At 32.5% G+C, this 15,365-nt stretch overlaps 3 protein-coding genes across 3 annotated transcripts in view; all 3 read left to right on the top strand.

The window, feature by feature from the left end:
- The first annotated feature begins 41 nt into the window (after window positions 1-41).
- Window positions 42-1,738, top strand: LOC119605945 (meiosis-specific nuclear structural protein 1-like). The gene is made up of 2 exons (XM_037959296.1): window positions 42-1,375; window positions 1,441-1,738. Exons 1-2 carry the CDS (start codon window positions 150-152, stop codon window positions 1,571-1,573), a joined length of 1,359 nt encoding a protein of 452 aa, XP_037815224.1. The 5' UTR covers window positions 42-149; the 3' UTR covers window positions 1,574-1,738.
- Window positions 1,739-8,094: 6,356 nt separating this feature from the next.
- On the top strand, window positions 8,095-9,554 carry LOC119605953 (Golgi to ER traffic protein 4 homolog). Its single transcript, XM_037959304.1, has 2 exons — window positions 8,095-8,643; window positions 8,705-9,554. The coding sequence occupies exons 1-2, from the start codon at window positions 8,275-8,277 to the stop codon at window positions 9,335-9,337; spliced, it is 1,002 nt and encodes a 333-aa protein (XP_037815232.1). The 5' UTR covers window positions 8,095-8,274; the 3' UTR covers window positions 9,338-9,554.
- A 2,213-nt stretch (window positions 9,555-11,767) lies between these two features.
- Window positions 11,768-15,365, top strand: part of LOC119605949 (WD repeat-containing protein 44-like) — an 11,639-nt gene continuing 8,041 nt past the window's right edge. Inside the window, 5 exon segments of the mRNA XM_037959301.1 lie at window positions 11,768-12,251; window positions 12,333-12,534; window positions 13,736-13,840; window positions 13,950-15,049; window positions 15,122-15,322. Of these exon segments, the coding sequence (XP_037815229.1) occupies window positions 12,166-12,251; window positions 12,333-12,534; window positions 13,736-13,840; window positions 13,950-15,049; window positions 15,122-15,322 (1,694 nt within the window). The 5' untranslated portion in view covers window positions 11,768-12,165.

A 15,365-nucleotide genomic window follows, 5' to 3' on the forward strand; every position in this document is an offset into this window, starting at 1 on the left:
ATCAATTTCCCATGATTACAATTATAACATTTAAACAACAACAAAATTAAATAGACAAAAACGACAGGAGCATTTAAATTCAATTTTGTTGTCAAAGTTACGGAAAAATATATTAAATGCAAATTTATAAATAAACAAATTATTAAAAAATGTTTCCTAATCGATTTTGTGATATTAAAAAATGTGCAAAAGAAAAACCAGAAAAATGTGACGCTTATTTCTTAAAATTAATAAATGACGAGCACAAAAGAGTGGACAATTTAAAGAATGAGGAAAAATTGGCAACCGCTGAAAATCCACGGATAAAATTCCAGGAAGAGACCTCCGATATATGTAAAGAATTACGAGATTGTAAACTAAATGATATAGTTGAACAAAAGCGACGGCAACAGTTGCGAGCAAACAGTCATGAATTGCGTCAGTTGGAAAAGCAACTTCAATCTGCATTGGTAACTAAACAGTTAAGAGAGCAACAGCAAATGTTAGCCCAGCAGAAACAGGATGAAGTACGCCGAAAACGTGAAGAAAATGCCAAGTTTGCTGCCGAATGTGAACTTGTGCGTAAGTCTGTACTACAACAGGAGGAGGAAGAAAAACACAAAAAGGAAGCATTCCGTACTTTATTAAAAAGTCAAATGGATGATTTGCAACAAAAACGTCGAAAGGAATTTGAAGATGTCATAAAAGATCGCGATAAAATGGAAAAGCTATTAAAACAAATACAAACAGATGAAATTACAGAACGCAGGGAGGCAGAATTACAACGTGTAAGATGTAAGCAGGAAATGGAAGAGTCCTATCGCAACAGGGAACTTCAAAGACAATTAGAAAAGGAAAGAAATGTTGATGATACCGAACGCAATTTAGCCTATCAAAAAGAATGTGACAAAGTAAAAGCCCAAATTGCTGCGGAAAGAAAACGCATTCAAAAAGAAAAGGAGGCTCTTAGTGAGCAAATAGGACAACAGTTAGCTACACTCCATAAGGAAAAAGAAAAGCGTGAAAATTTGCTACTTTCTCTTTTGGTTGAAGAGCGTAAAGCCAAAGAAGATGAACGCTACAGGGAAACCTTAAATAAACAATTGAAAGAACGAGAGAAATTACGCACAGAGTTGGAAAATTACCGCCAAGAAATTCAAATTCAAAGAGAAAAGAAATTTAAAGAGGAAGAGGAGAAATTCCGCGAAGAAAATTTACGTTATCTGGCTGAACGTGATAAATTGGATCAACTCTCCGATGAAAAGCGCCGTCGCAAAAAAATGGAACATAGTAAGGCACTAAGAGAAATGATTGAATTTAGAAGGTGCCAACGAGCTAATGAAATAGCGCAACGGCTTGCAGATTTTGAAAAATTAATAAGTGGCGAAAGAGAAAGGTAAGTTCTATATAATAAAAAAATCACACCTAGAAAACTTTTTTATATTCTACTATAATTTGAAGGGATCAACTAATTGAAGAGGAACGCATACGAATGTTAAGCTCTGCGCCAAAGGAATTATTAAGCTATTTGCCTTCCGGTGTTCTAAGGTCCTCTGATAAAGAGTTTTTGACTCTACCGGGACAGAAGACGTAATTATTGCAGTTATAATTCTACTGTTGCAAATTGCTATAGATAATATATTTTTTATGATTAAATAAATATATCGTCACCTGAAACGCAAACGGCCCTAACTAACCAAAAATTCAAAATCGATTTTAATGTATTGCATCAAAACAAATGTCCACACCAAAAATTGGACTCTTTTAACAAAAATTATCGATTTTATTGACCAAAAACAAAAGGCCCTATCTACAAAAATATTTCAATATTAAAGGTAAAAAGTCCAATTTATCGATTTTTATATACGCCATTGTCAACTATCATAACAAATGATATGTTTCACTATTAAACAATTTGTTTATTTACTACAAATAAATCGCGTTGATTGAAACAAACTTTTCAATATAAATAGTTTTTTGCTTCTCCTGTAAAATATTAAAAATGTTAGATAGGGCCGTTTGCGTTTTAGGTGACGATATGTATGTATATACACGTATGTACATATGTACTTAATAAATTGCGTATAAGCTTACTTTGCATATAGACTCAACATTACAGAGGGACTAAATTCATTAATCTCCATCTTAGATTAGTATTTTTGTAGATTATTATACCCTACACCACTTTAGTGGGGAGGGTATATTGGGTTTGTGCTGATGTTTGTAACGCACAATAATATTGGTCCTATACCCACCTTAAAGTATACCAATCGTCTCAGAATCATTTTCTGAGTCGATTTAGCTATGTCCGTCCGTCTGTCCGTCCGTCCATGTAAACCTTGTAATCAAACTACAGGTCGCAATTTTGAAGATAATTCAATGAAATTTGGTACATGATCTTCTATTGTCCAAGTGACGAAGCCTATTGAAAATGGTTAAGATCGGTCCATTATTTCACCTAGCCCCCATACAACTGAACCCCCCAATAGGGCTTGTAATCCTTGTAATCAAACTACAGGTCGCAATTTTGAAGATAATTCAATGAAATTTGGCACATGATCTTTTATTGTCCCAGGGACGAAGCCTTTTAAAAATGGTTAACATCGGTCCATTATTTCACCTAGCCCCCATACAACTGAACCCCTCGAATAGGGCTTTTAAACTTTGTAATCACACTACAGGTCGAAATTTTGGAGATAATTCAATGAAATTTGACACATACTCATTTATGGTACCGTAGACAAAGTTTATTGAAAATGGTTAACATCGGTCCATTATTTCACCTAGCCTCCATACGACTGAACCCCCCGAATAGGGCTTTTAAACTTTGTAATCAAACTACAGGTCGCAATTTTGGAGATAATTCAATGAAATTTGGCACATGATCTTTTATGGTATCGTAGACGAAGCTTATTGAAAATGGTTAAGATCGGTCCATTATTTCACCTAGCCCCCATACAACTGAACCCTCCAATAGGGCTTGTAATCCTTGTAATCAAACTACAGGTCGCAATTTTGAAGATAATTCAATGAAATTTGGCACATGATCTTTTATTGTCCCAGGGACGAAGCCTTTTGAAAATGGTTAACATCGGTCCATTATTTCACCTAGCCCCCATACAACTGAACCCCTCGAATAGGGCTTTTAAAATTTGTAATCAAACTACAGGTCGCAATTTTGGAGATAATTCAATGAAATTTGGCACATGATCTTTTATGGTACCGTAGATGAAGCCTGTTGAAAATGGTTTACATCGGTCCATTATTTCACCTAGCCCCCATACAACTGAACCCCTCGAATAGGGCTTTTAAACTTTGTAATCACACTACAGGTCGAAATTTTGGAGATAATTCAATGAAATTTGACACATACTTATTTATGGTACCGTAGACAAAGTTTATTGAAAATGGTTAACATCGGTCCATTATTTCACCTAGCCTCCATACGACTGAACCCCCCGAATAGGGCTTTTAAACTTTGTAATCAAACTACAGGTCGCAATTTTGGAGATAATTCAATGAAATTTGGCACATGATCTTTTATGGTATCGTAGACGAAGCTTATTGAAAATGGTTAACATCGGTCCATTATTTCACCTAGCCCCCATACAACTGAACCCCCGAATAGGGCTTTTAAACTTTGTAATCAAACTACAGGTAGCAATTTTGGAGAAATTTGGCACATGATCTTTTATGGTATCGTAGACGAAGCATATTGAAAATGGTTACCATCGGTCCATTATTTCACCTAGCCCCCATACAACTGAACCCCCGAATAGGGCTTTTAAAACTTGTAATCAAACTACAGGTCGCAATTTTGGAGATAATTCAATGAAATTTGGCACAAATGGCACGACAAAAAGCTGCAATAACCAAGTTGTATACTAGACTTGATGACCCCTACGAATTCCATAATAATAGGTTCTCATATGACCCTAGCCCCTATGAAAAGCCCCCATCAAAATTTCACTTAAATGTCCACAATTTTATTCAACAATAAACGGCTTAACAAATAACGGCAATTTTGGAGATAATTCAATGAAATTTGGCACAAATGGCACGACAAAAAGCTGCAATAACCAAGTTGTATACTAGACTTGATGACCCCTACGAATTCCATAATAATAGGTTCTCATATGACCCTAGCCCCTATGAAAAGCCCCCATCAAAATTTCACTTAAATGTCCACAATTTTATTCAACAATAAACGGCTTAACAAATAACGGCAATTTTGGAGATAATTCAATGAAATTTGGCACAAATGGCACGACAAAAAGCTGCAATAACCAAGTTGTATACTAGACTTGATGACCCCTACGAATTCCATAATAATAGGTTCTCATATGACCCTAGCCCCTATGAAAAGCCCCCATCAAAATTTCACTTAAATGTCCACAATTTTATTCAACAATAAACGGCTTAAGTATGTATATCTAAGGCAAGGTACAATTCAACTTAAATGCTTTATTATGGCAAATAAATCACATTATATTTTTGACAAAGGTGTAGGGTATTATATGGTCGGCCACGCCCGACTATAATTTCTTACTTGTTTTATATTAATTTTATTTTTGAAATTAAAACTCTATTTCTTTAATACTTATAGTCTAAAATGAGAATATTTTTTAACAAGAATCTGAAATCAAATGTTTAAAAAATTAAAATATTTACACAGTTTTACAACTTTAATTGATTTCCGGTACAAGTACCCTTCAACAATTTAGAAAAAATTATTAGATTTTCCGGACGCCTCCAATGTACATATGGGTTAAAATTATTAAGGGCGTGAATTTCTTTTATCCCGTCTAAAAGAAAGCCATTTCCATATCTGGCAACACTATTTTTTTGTTCTGTTATCACACTAAAGTGAATTGTATAATACCAATAGTTAAAAAAAGAAGCATTTTATTTTATTCGATATTAAAACACGTATCAGAGACTTGCGCCGATTCGGCTTAAGCCGACTAAGCCTAGCCGCCGAACAAAATGTCAGAGCCGCCGCCGCCGAAAATTGTTCAGCTTAATACGGCTTGAAAATTTTACCATATTTTGTACAATTTACAGAAAACTTTCGCTAAATTTATGGAATTTTACAATATAAAATTAATTTGTGTTCATTTAAGCAAGTTTTCTTTTATCTAATAATAAGCCGCTCATTGAAATTTGACCGGTGTAGAACTTTGCTTAACGTTCGATGTATATGCTTCGCCTCAGATATTTTCGTGTTTTACGCGCCTAATTCGAGTCGCTGCTTTTACTTCAAACCAGCTTCGTTGACGTCAACGGAGCTACACCTCAAGAAACAATTGTTAAGCCGCCTTTTATACAAATTTATAGCTTTGTAGAGAATATTCGGACGTTTAAGAGGTGAAAATTGTACCTATTTATACTTTTATAAAAAATTGTTTTTGGTTTATTAACTTATACATATGAATACATAATAACGGGCTCCCAATACGATGTTGCAACTGGTACTTTTTTGACTTAGAACTTAGAAACATGTAATGAGGCACTTGAGAATCTATAAAAGTGGACTTTTTGGTACTTTTTCGTTCTTCAAAAGGTACTTTTTGAGTTTTCTATTAAATTGAACATAGAAACATGAAATTATGCACGTAGAGCCTGGAGTAAATGTGAATCTATAAAATGGCACTTTTTGGTACTTTTTCGTTCTTTGACTGGTACTTTTTGAGCTTGCTACAAAATTTGAACCTCGAAACATGAAATTAAGCACTTAGAGCCTGGAGTAAATGAGAATCTATAAAATGGGAACTTTATCGTACTTCGACTGGTACTTTTTGAGTTTTCTATAAATTTAAACCTAGAAACATAAAAATAAATATGTAGAGCCCGGAGTAAATTATAATCTATAAAAAGGGACTTTTTAGTACTTTTTCGTTCTTCGACTGGTACTTTTTGAATTTTTTATAATATTGAACCTAGAAACATGAAATTAAGAATGTACAGCCCGGATTAAGTGATAACATATAAAAGGGGACTTTTTCATTCTTCGACTGGTACTTTTTGAATTTTTTATAATATTGAACCTAGAAACATGAAATTAGGAATGTACAGCCCGGATTAGTGATAACATATAAAAGGGGACTTTCTGGTACTTTTTCGTTCTTCAAAAGGTATTTTTTTGAATTTTCTATAATATTGAACCTATAGACATAAAATTAAACCTGTAGGGCATGGAGTAAGTGAGAACATATAAAACGGGACTTTTTGGAACTTTTTCGTTCTTCAACTGGTTCTATTTGAATTTTCTATTATAATGAACCTAAAAACACAAAACTAACCAATCAGAGACTTGAGTGAAGAAAATTTAAAATGGAGTATTTCTGGTAATTTTTCGTTCTTTAACTGGTACTTTTTGAATTTTCTAAAATATTGAATATATAAACATAAAATTAAACACGCAGTATCCTAATTGAACGAAAATGTATCTCGCTTACATCCATTTTGCAAAAAGCTCTCGATATCAATCGAAATCTCTATAGGCCATAATTGACCCTGCCCCCTTCAATAATTGATTTTAACGTTTTCTATGTACTTATCAATACCATAATAAAACAATTTTTGTTGGAACGAAAATATGTAATGTAAATATGTATGTATATGAAATCTTCTTCAGAAAATGACTTAAACGCACATAAATGGCTTTCAAATTTCGATGTCTACGAAAAAAATATTTTTAGGAACCGAAACCTACATTTATGAAAAATAAAATTATGAGGATCGGCCCGCCAATATAACCCTCTTACAGAAAATCAGTTTATAGCTAATACATCATTCCAAAAGTTATCATTATGATAGAATTATGGTAGAATTAAAAACAATACTTTAAATTATAGAGAACTTTGTCCATAATTGATCCAATTCCACATTTAAGCCCCTAATCCGAAAATCACGGTGACGTTCTTATTAATCTAATGATCAAAGTCCATATATATATGTATATGACCACTTCCAAAATTTGCTTTTTTACGACATATGATTTACCGAATATAACTCTTACTTCTTACTTATTTTAATCATAAATTACCGCTAAAATAGGAATAGTCAGCCTTTAGAGTTGCGAGTTTTCATACACTCTAATAATGTTTTCAAAGTGAAACTTTTGGAATATTTTTCAATCTCTTTGTGATCCCTTTAAATGATGTTGTTCTGGAAGAACTTTAACATCCATGTAAACATTTTGGGTAATAAATTGGGGGACTACCAATGAGGGAGCGGAACCTCCCATATGAATTAAATGCAAAAATTCGTTTATCTGGGAAACTAATAGAACTAAATTCTTAAAATTTTGCACGAAGAACTTTAATATTCATCTGAACATTTTTGAGAAAAAAGGGCGGACTTTCATCTGGGGGGCTTGAATTAAATAGAAAAATTCGTATATCTGAGAAACTATTAGAGCTAGAATCTTCAAATTTTACTGAAGAACATTTAGAGAATAACGGGCGGACTTTCAATTGGCACTTCCCATATGAATTTAATACAAAATTTTGTATATCTGGGAAGCTATTCGATTATTAAAATTTTTCATAGATTAAATTAAAATCTTAATTAACGTTCGGAATAATTGGCGAAATTGCAATAATTTGCGTGGAATCTCCCATATGTAACAAAATGTATATCTGGAAAACCAATGTAGTTAGAATCATCAAAATCGTTAAGTGGGTTTCTTATTTATATTGCTTTTAGGGTAGCACAGCATACTGGGTATAGCTAGTAAATAAACAAATAAAAAATCTTTGTTTTTACGTTATTGATCATTTTCTTAATGCAAAATTTTTTAGAAACTGATTTTCCGCAAATTTTTTTATATGGAGGATAGGGTTAAATATCGGTAGATCCTAGTAAAACTTGGAGAAAGGATTTGTTTTTAATTTTTACGAATTTTTAATTCATCCCTACATAATTTCTCACACAACTTTTGAGCTTGCTCTGTTTTGTTGTTATAAACAATATATTTGTTCCAAAATCCCACTTTCTGATCTCTCGGATTCCGTTTTTATTTAAAATCGTAGAAAAATTAAAAACTAAACGTAGTTGAAAACTTAGCCGGCTTACAGTCGATTTTAAGCCGCCGCCGACATATTTAGTGTTAGTCGCCGCCGCCGTTAATATTTGTCGGCGCAGGGCTCTGACACGTATTGCAGATTTTTTTAGAAAATTTACAATATTTTCGTATATATCAAACTTATTTAACTTTACAATAATAGAAATATAACAAATATTAAATAATATATCGTAAAGTGTCAATTATCTGGTAAAATATTATTAAATATGATGACGGCATCAGAGACAGCTTCCACGGGAACAGAAAGAGGCCAGCGCGGTGTAAGTCGTGTACTGGCCAAACTAGATAGTTCCATTGAGGCGGGCAACTACTATGAAGCCCACCAAATGTATCGTACATTATATTTTCGTTATACAGCCCAACAAAAATACGATGATTGCTTGGAGTTACTCTATAAAGGCTCAATGAAATTGATTGCTAAGCAACAAGAAACAAGTGCTGCGGATTTGGGTCTATTGATATTGGATACCTTGGAAAAAAGGGGTAATTGTAAGGATGGCGATTTATGGATAGAGCGTATTGGTAGCTTGATTACAAGGTTAAGCCCAACAACAGTTGAACGAGACACTATAATCGTAAGCGAAATAGCAAATCTATCGAATATTCTATAGTAATAACAAAAAAATTTGCTTTTAGAATCGTTCCATTAAATGGAGTTCGGAAATTTCAGGTAATTATCCTGGTGATCCAGCCCTGTATAAAATACTAGCTCAAGTATATTGGGGTGAAGGCAATACAGAATTAGCTAGACGCTATTATATGTTATGTCGCGATGGAAATCTTTGCGGACGCATTTTAATAAAAATTAATGAAATGAAAGGATTTAACAGTGAAGTGGATCTTTTCATAGTGCAGGCGGTTTTACAGCAGATCAGTGTGAATGATCGCAAAACTGCTGAAGACACTTTCGCCACCTATACCCGGTATCATCCAAAAATCAATCGTAAAGAGGCTCCCTTTAAGCAGCCACTTCTAAATTTTATTCATTTTCTGTTCCGTCTAATGGATACAAAAAATTTAGATTCTTTTCGCTGCTTGCTTTTTATTTATGAAAAAGAGCTGGAGCGTGATGCAGCATTCGAAAAATACTTGGCGAAGATTGGTGCACAATATTTTGGTGCTAATCCTCCTGTGTCACCGTCAGATAGCCATTTTAGTGGCATGTTTGGTGATGTAATATCTCGCCTACTTCAGGGTATTGATGATGATGACGACAATGAAGAGCAGGGTGAGCGTGGGCATGGTGATGGAGCTCATGCCTTGGACTGACAAGCAAGCCCAGTTTGGTGGGAGTAGAAAATATTAAATGTTGCTAATTTTATAAAATGTTTATATTTTTATTTCTTTGCCACATAATAATTATTATTTTTATTTGGTAATATTTAATTTAATATTTGTTTCTTTAACGTTAACATGATTTGGTTAACTGAGTTTTAATTTTAACAATATGCATACTTATAAGAAAAATATTCTTATAACCCAAAAATGTTGGACTTTTGTTTTTTATTTAAATTCTGATGGTTCGCAGTTTCTTATAGGTATTTTTTGGCATCACTGCATCCGATGATAAGTTTGCCGTTTTTATCTATGATGCATTTCCGAACGTACTACGCATCAGATGTAGCGCAGTGATGCATTTCCGAACAGGCCCATAACCAACACAAGATTTGATAGAGGGATAACGCAAATCTTATTTATAACAAATTAGTTTACCCTATAAAAGATTTAGATCCCAAAAACATCTGGGGCCTACAGAAACGGACAGACTAATGTACATGTCTTAATCGGATTCGTTAAATTAATTTACTTAAATTAATTTAACTTTTTTTATAAAAAGTCCATAAAATTATCTCACAAAAGTATTCGAATTTTCCCTGTATTTCATATTTGACCATATTATTCGAAACCCAAAACTTAGAATCGAATTTTTTGCTTAAAATTGTTTTAAGGGGTTTCTATTAACCGAAAGGATGTATTTTTGGTCCATTTGGTCCACAATTTTGTGGCATTTGTAGCATATTTTCATGTAATATCATCAAAATGGCGATTTTTGACCATATTTGCAAATTTTTTCCTTCTTGGAATTTTTCTTCTGGAAGCCATTGGTTATAAAAATAATGATTATACTATATTGAAAGGTGTTTCTTCAAGGCATGGTTTGGAGTTGCACACTTCCACAATATAATGAAAACTTAAAATGTTAAAAGCTTATATCTAAAAGAATATATACAAGACAACTTTCCCCGAAAATGTTTGACCCTAGTATTATAAAAATGGACTTAAGTTGCAATAAATTGAACTAGCGACAGAAGAATAATCCCAATAATATATCTTGGAACGTTCGTACCAATATCAAATTTTGGTTTTATCTTTAGAAAAAAGGAGAAAGAGTTACAAATATTGACAAAAATCGCCATTTTAATGATATAACATGAAAATATGGTACAAGTCCCAAAAATTGTGGACCAACGGTTGATAGTAACCCCTTAAAACAATTTTAAGTATAAAAACCATTCAATTATAAAATCTGGGTTTCGTATAATATGATCAAATATGAAATACAGGAATAATTCGTATACTTTTGTGAGGTAATTTTGTGGACTTTTTTTAAAAAAGGCTAAATTAATTTAAGTAAATGTAATTTTTTCAAGTTTTTAAAAAGCGTGATTTTTTAAACAATATTACAAATTAATTTATTTATTTTGCACACAAACGTATTATTAAATTTAGTTTCTTTTCATAGTATACCTAAATTCGAATACTTATGAGAGACACTGTATGTACATTGATACGGTTGGAAAATTATATTGTGGAATTTACAAAGGGAAAGATAAATCTATAAATACTCTTCTCAGGAAGTTGATGGATATAAAAACTATTAAAGTAACAACAAAATTGAAATCATTCCGATCGGAAAGTGTGATAGCCCTGAAGGGGTCCAAACACATACAATACTTAACGACGAACTGCGACTGACAGCTGGTGTTTACTGTATGTGTTTAAATGAGAGCGGTCATAATCAATACGTCAAACTTGTGCACGAAGTACAAAAATATAAAAATATTCAACTTTGGCATATGAAAATGAAGAGAAAAGAACAAAAACAAACTGTAAAAATTATTGTTTGTCTTTTTGTTGTGTTTAATTTTAATTTGCGTATTTGTGAAAAACATAATTTTTAAATTAAATATGTTTTGATATTGAATATTTTTTATATTATTAAAACACTTTATCAACGCAACGATTGGGCATCACTTCTGTTACGTTGAGTAACTGTCAGTCGCAGTTCATCGTAAAGTATTGTATGTGTTTGGACCATGGCATAATAAGTAAGTCTAATTGTGCCCTGTATTTGAACCTTGATAGAACATATTATATTTGCGGCAACGATATTTTACCGGTACCGGTAGTAAACTGCCAGGGTGTTTTCAGCTTCAGGTTTGCAAATACAAAACGTTTGCTTTTAAATTGTTTGCTTTGAAAACTATATAGTCGACTTTAACTTTTCGACAAAAGATCGAATTTATTGAGGTCGAAATAACTCAAAAATATTAAAATATAATGTTATTAGTGAATATTATTCCTGCAACGTTTCGTTTTTATTAATTCTTCTATAACCCGAAACCTGAAATTTGTTATCAATGACATTTGCATATATTTCTGCCAAAAATAATAAGAAGAAGCATAATTATTAATTTCCCTTTCATTAGTATGACGTTTATTTTTACTGTGCAAAAAAGAGTGATAAATAGTATTTCTTGTTTCTTTAATTTTTATTTTTCATAAAAAGAAATGTTTAATATCCTACAATTAAGTATAAAACCAATAAAAACATTCATGCTAACATAAATAAATTAAAATATAATTAAAATATATGTGGAATACAATATAAAACAAATGACGTAAATACGAAAAAGCATAAAAAACAACTGGGCAAGAACAAGCATCCATTATAGAATTACAAAACAAAAACGAAAAAAGTATATTTTTTTCATTTTTTTCTTTTCGCGAATGTTGTCTGAAATTAGTTTGTAATTGATACTAAATTAAGAAATAATTATATGTTGTTTAAATAGAAAAAGGCAAAAAAATTAAAAATGAATAAACCTGAAACTGATTCAGATAGTTCGGAGGAGTTTTTTGATGCAGAAGATTCTACTCCCAATCGATTGTCAACTTTAAGGTAAATTTTTTGTTAATATACATAAATGTCTGTTTATACATATCAATTGTATTATTAACTTTTTGACTAATTTTTATTTAGCCGCAAATCTTTGGCAAATGCCTCTCAAATACCACAAGAGTTTATTTTTCCCGAACCAGCAGTACGGCTGCAGGCATCATCCGACAGTGATGCCACACCCATTGGAACAGTTACCCCAGCTACGAGCAGTCCAAGCAGTAGTCTAAGTGCTCGTGGCACTAAAACCGATGTATTTGTTGAACCAAAACCAGTGCAGGTCACTGTAAGTAATAGTTCTGTTTTTTATACACTAAATAAAATATCTGCATACCTATAAACGAATATATGTAGGTACAAATGTACAATGTATGTTTGTATATACGCAATATAGGTAATAATAGATAAATTATTTTATGAGCTAACATTAATGTCAAACAATTCAAGGGCGCAGTAATATATATGTTTATACCCTACACCATAGTTGGGAAGTGATTATAGGTTTGTAATTATATATGTATGTATGTTATACCTAAAATGAGTAATTTAACATCATAACCGTAATTACCCCGGATATGATTTACAATTTATCATAAATTAACTAGTTCTAGATCGGTTGCAATTAAAATTTAAATAATATTTTTTTTCATCGATATCGGAAAATGCATTAAATCATTACTAATGATACAAGAAATTGGACAAAGAATGTACCGGAAATATTGAAAATTATAAAAGATCGCGTTCAGCAGCTAGATTCCTATATGGTATGACGGTAAATTAGGGCAGCCCCGTTTATCCATTGAATCAGAAATATGAAATATCAAAAAAAAAAAAAAAAAAAAAATTGTTGGAAAAGTATGTATGTATGTGGTTTCATAAGTATTCTATAGAAGTTCCATACGTTATCTTTCTTAACTTCCCTAGAAATAGTTCCGAGTGTGACAAACTCGAATATAAATTATTGATTAAGAAGAAAGAAACAGAAAAATTATCAAAGAAAACAATTTCGAACAAAAATCATCTAAATTTCATTAAGATTTTTTATCAAAATTTATTATACATTTGTTAGTATTTTTATAACTCTCAAATAGATAGTAAAATCTATATAAAGTATAGCAAATATTTGGGAATTTATGAAAATCGAAAAATGAAAATTGTTAAAAAAAAAATTCTGTGTAACTTTAAAACTTGGAATAGCATCATAAATTTTTCTCATATGACATATTTGTTTTATAAAATTTTCGTTAATATTTATTATTTTAAATCAATTACCTTTCATATTTAATATTTGTTTAAGCAGTGCGTATTTTTTGTTTACATATATTAATTTTCTTTTCATGTAAATCATCATTGTGACTGTCTATCCCATTTTATATACCACCACCAATACCACCCTCAAAACTACCACAAAACATTGTATGTCAATTCGATTAAATGGCAATTGATTTGTAATGTGTAACAATCAACATGATACGAAATGACTTTAGAGTAATACTACTAGAGATATTAGAGATCGTTTTCGAGAATTACGTCAGGGCATGCAAAATGATGATGATGAAAATCCGGGAAATACATTAACACCTGATTCTCAGGTATTTTCTTCTTCTTAGAATATAATACACACATGTAGTTTATATAACGTTTATTTATTTATTTTTCTTATTCTTTAATTTAATTTTATTGTATATTGGCACAAAATAGAATAGTTCCACAGATGGAGTTTATACTCGCCCAACGCATCCATTTAAGGTAGTGGAAAATGACACAATGAGTGTTCAAAGTATAACATCTTTAGGTCGTGTTGGACGTATATTGGCTGGTAGTATTGATCCATCAGCCATGAGTATTGATCGTGAATATTTTGCTAATACAAATAGTCAACAACAACAATTGCAACAACAACAACAGCATCAGCAACAAATACAACAGCAACTACAGTTACAACAACAACAGCAATTTTTACAACAGACACAGTCATCATCAACATCGTCACCAGCAGCTGCAGTCGCAGCTGTATCGGCAAATGCGTTTGCTAATATAAAGTCATCAAGTGTACCGTCTAGTCTTACCGAATCGAATAGCGGTAAATCTTTACAACAATCCGCTATTGGTGTTGGTGGTATAAGTAATATGAATCAAGTGCCATTTGAAAATCAAGTTATGTTACAAGAACCAGATGTTATAGCCAGCACCAAGTTAGCCCATTCGAAGACAACCGATTCGATAACATCTAGTGGACCGATTGCACCCCCTCGACGCAAGAAAAAAGACACGAAAAAAGGTTCAACTAGTTCATCTGAGCAGTTTTATATGAATGAAGGCATGCGTTTGCCCGCCGCCGACACGGACACAGATAGTGATACAAAATCCGTCAAGAGTGTACGTGATGTTCAACAGAAACTAAGTGATGATTTGGTTAAAGAAATTGAGAAAAGCTGGAATGAGACCAGTTCTTTGCAAAATGCACGTATGGCACGTTGCAGTCTTGATGGCGGTGGCAGTATTACGACTTCGGCGAATACGGCCTTGTCTCTTGGCGGATTTAGTAGTATTAGTGCCTTAGGCGGTAATGTTTCCTCTGTCTGCTCTTCAGTACACGCTTCTAGCAATACAATTGTTTCAGCGTCGGGCACTTCATTAAGTCAAATGTCTGCTAGTAAAACACGTCCTGTCACTACGGCTGCTGTGGGCGGTTCGATAAATCGCATGTCACATTCTTTGGGTAATAGTTCCACTTCGGTGTACTCCAAACCGAGTCCATCGAATTCGGCCAAAAGTAATTCCGCTCCTGGTCGTGTCAGGTATGAATTATAGAAAAACGCTTTACACATTTAAAAAATCACTTTACCATCAATAAAAAATTTCATTTATAGTTCCATTGACCCTTCACAAAGTTTAAATCTTTATAAAGCCACCCAAGGTGGTTATGTGGTTAAACCACGCGATGAAGCATCTAATAAAGCTGAAGGACCCTCACAAGAGGAAATTGAACGTATTGAGCGTATATTAAATGAAAATATTCAAAGACCTAAATTGGCTGGTACGGGTTCAAATAGTTTAGGAAGTGCCACCAGGTATGTTAGATTTTTTCCACTTTTAAAATTCATTTAGTTACAT

The sequence above is a fragment of the Lucilia sericata genome, unplaced genomic scaffold (assembly GCF_015586225.1).
Source record: "Lucilia sericata isolate MDLA Ls3-8-SP2 unplaced genomic scaffold, ASM1558622v1 Contig000539F_arrow, whole genome shotgun sequence".
Lineage (NCBI taxonomy): Eukaryota > Metazoa > Arthropoda > Insecta > Diptera > Calliphoridae > Lucilia > Lucilia sericata.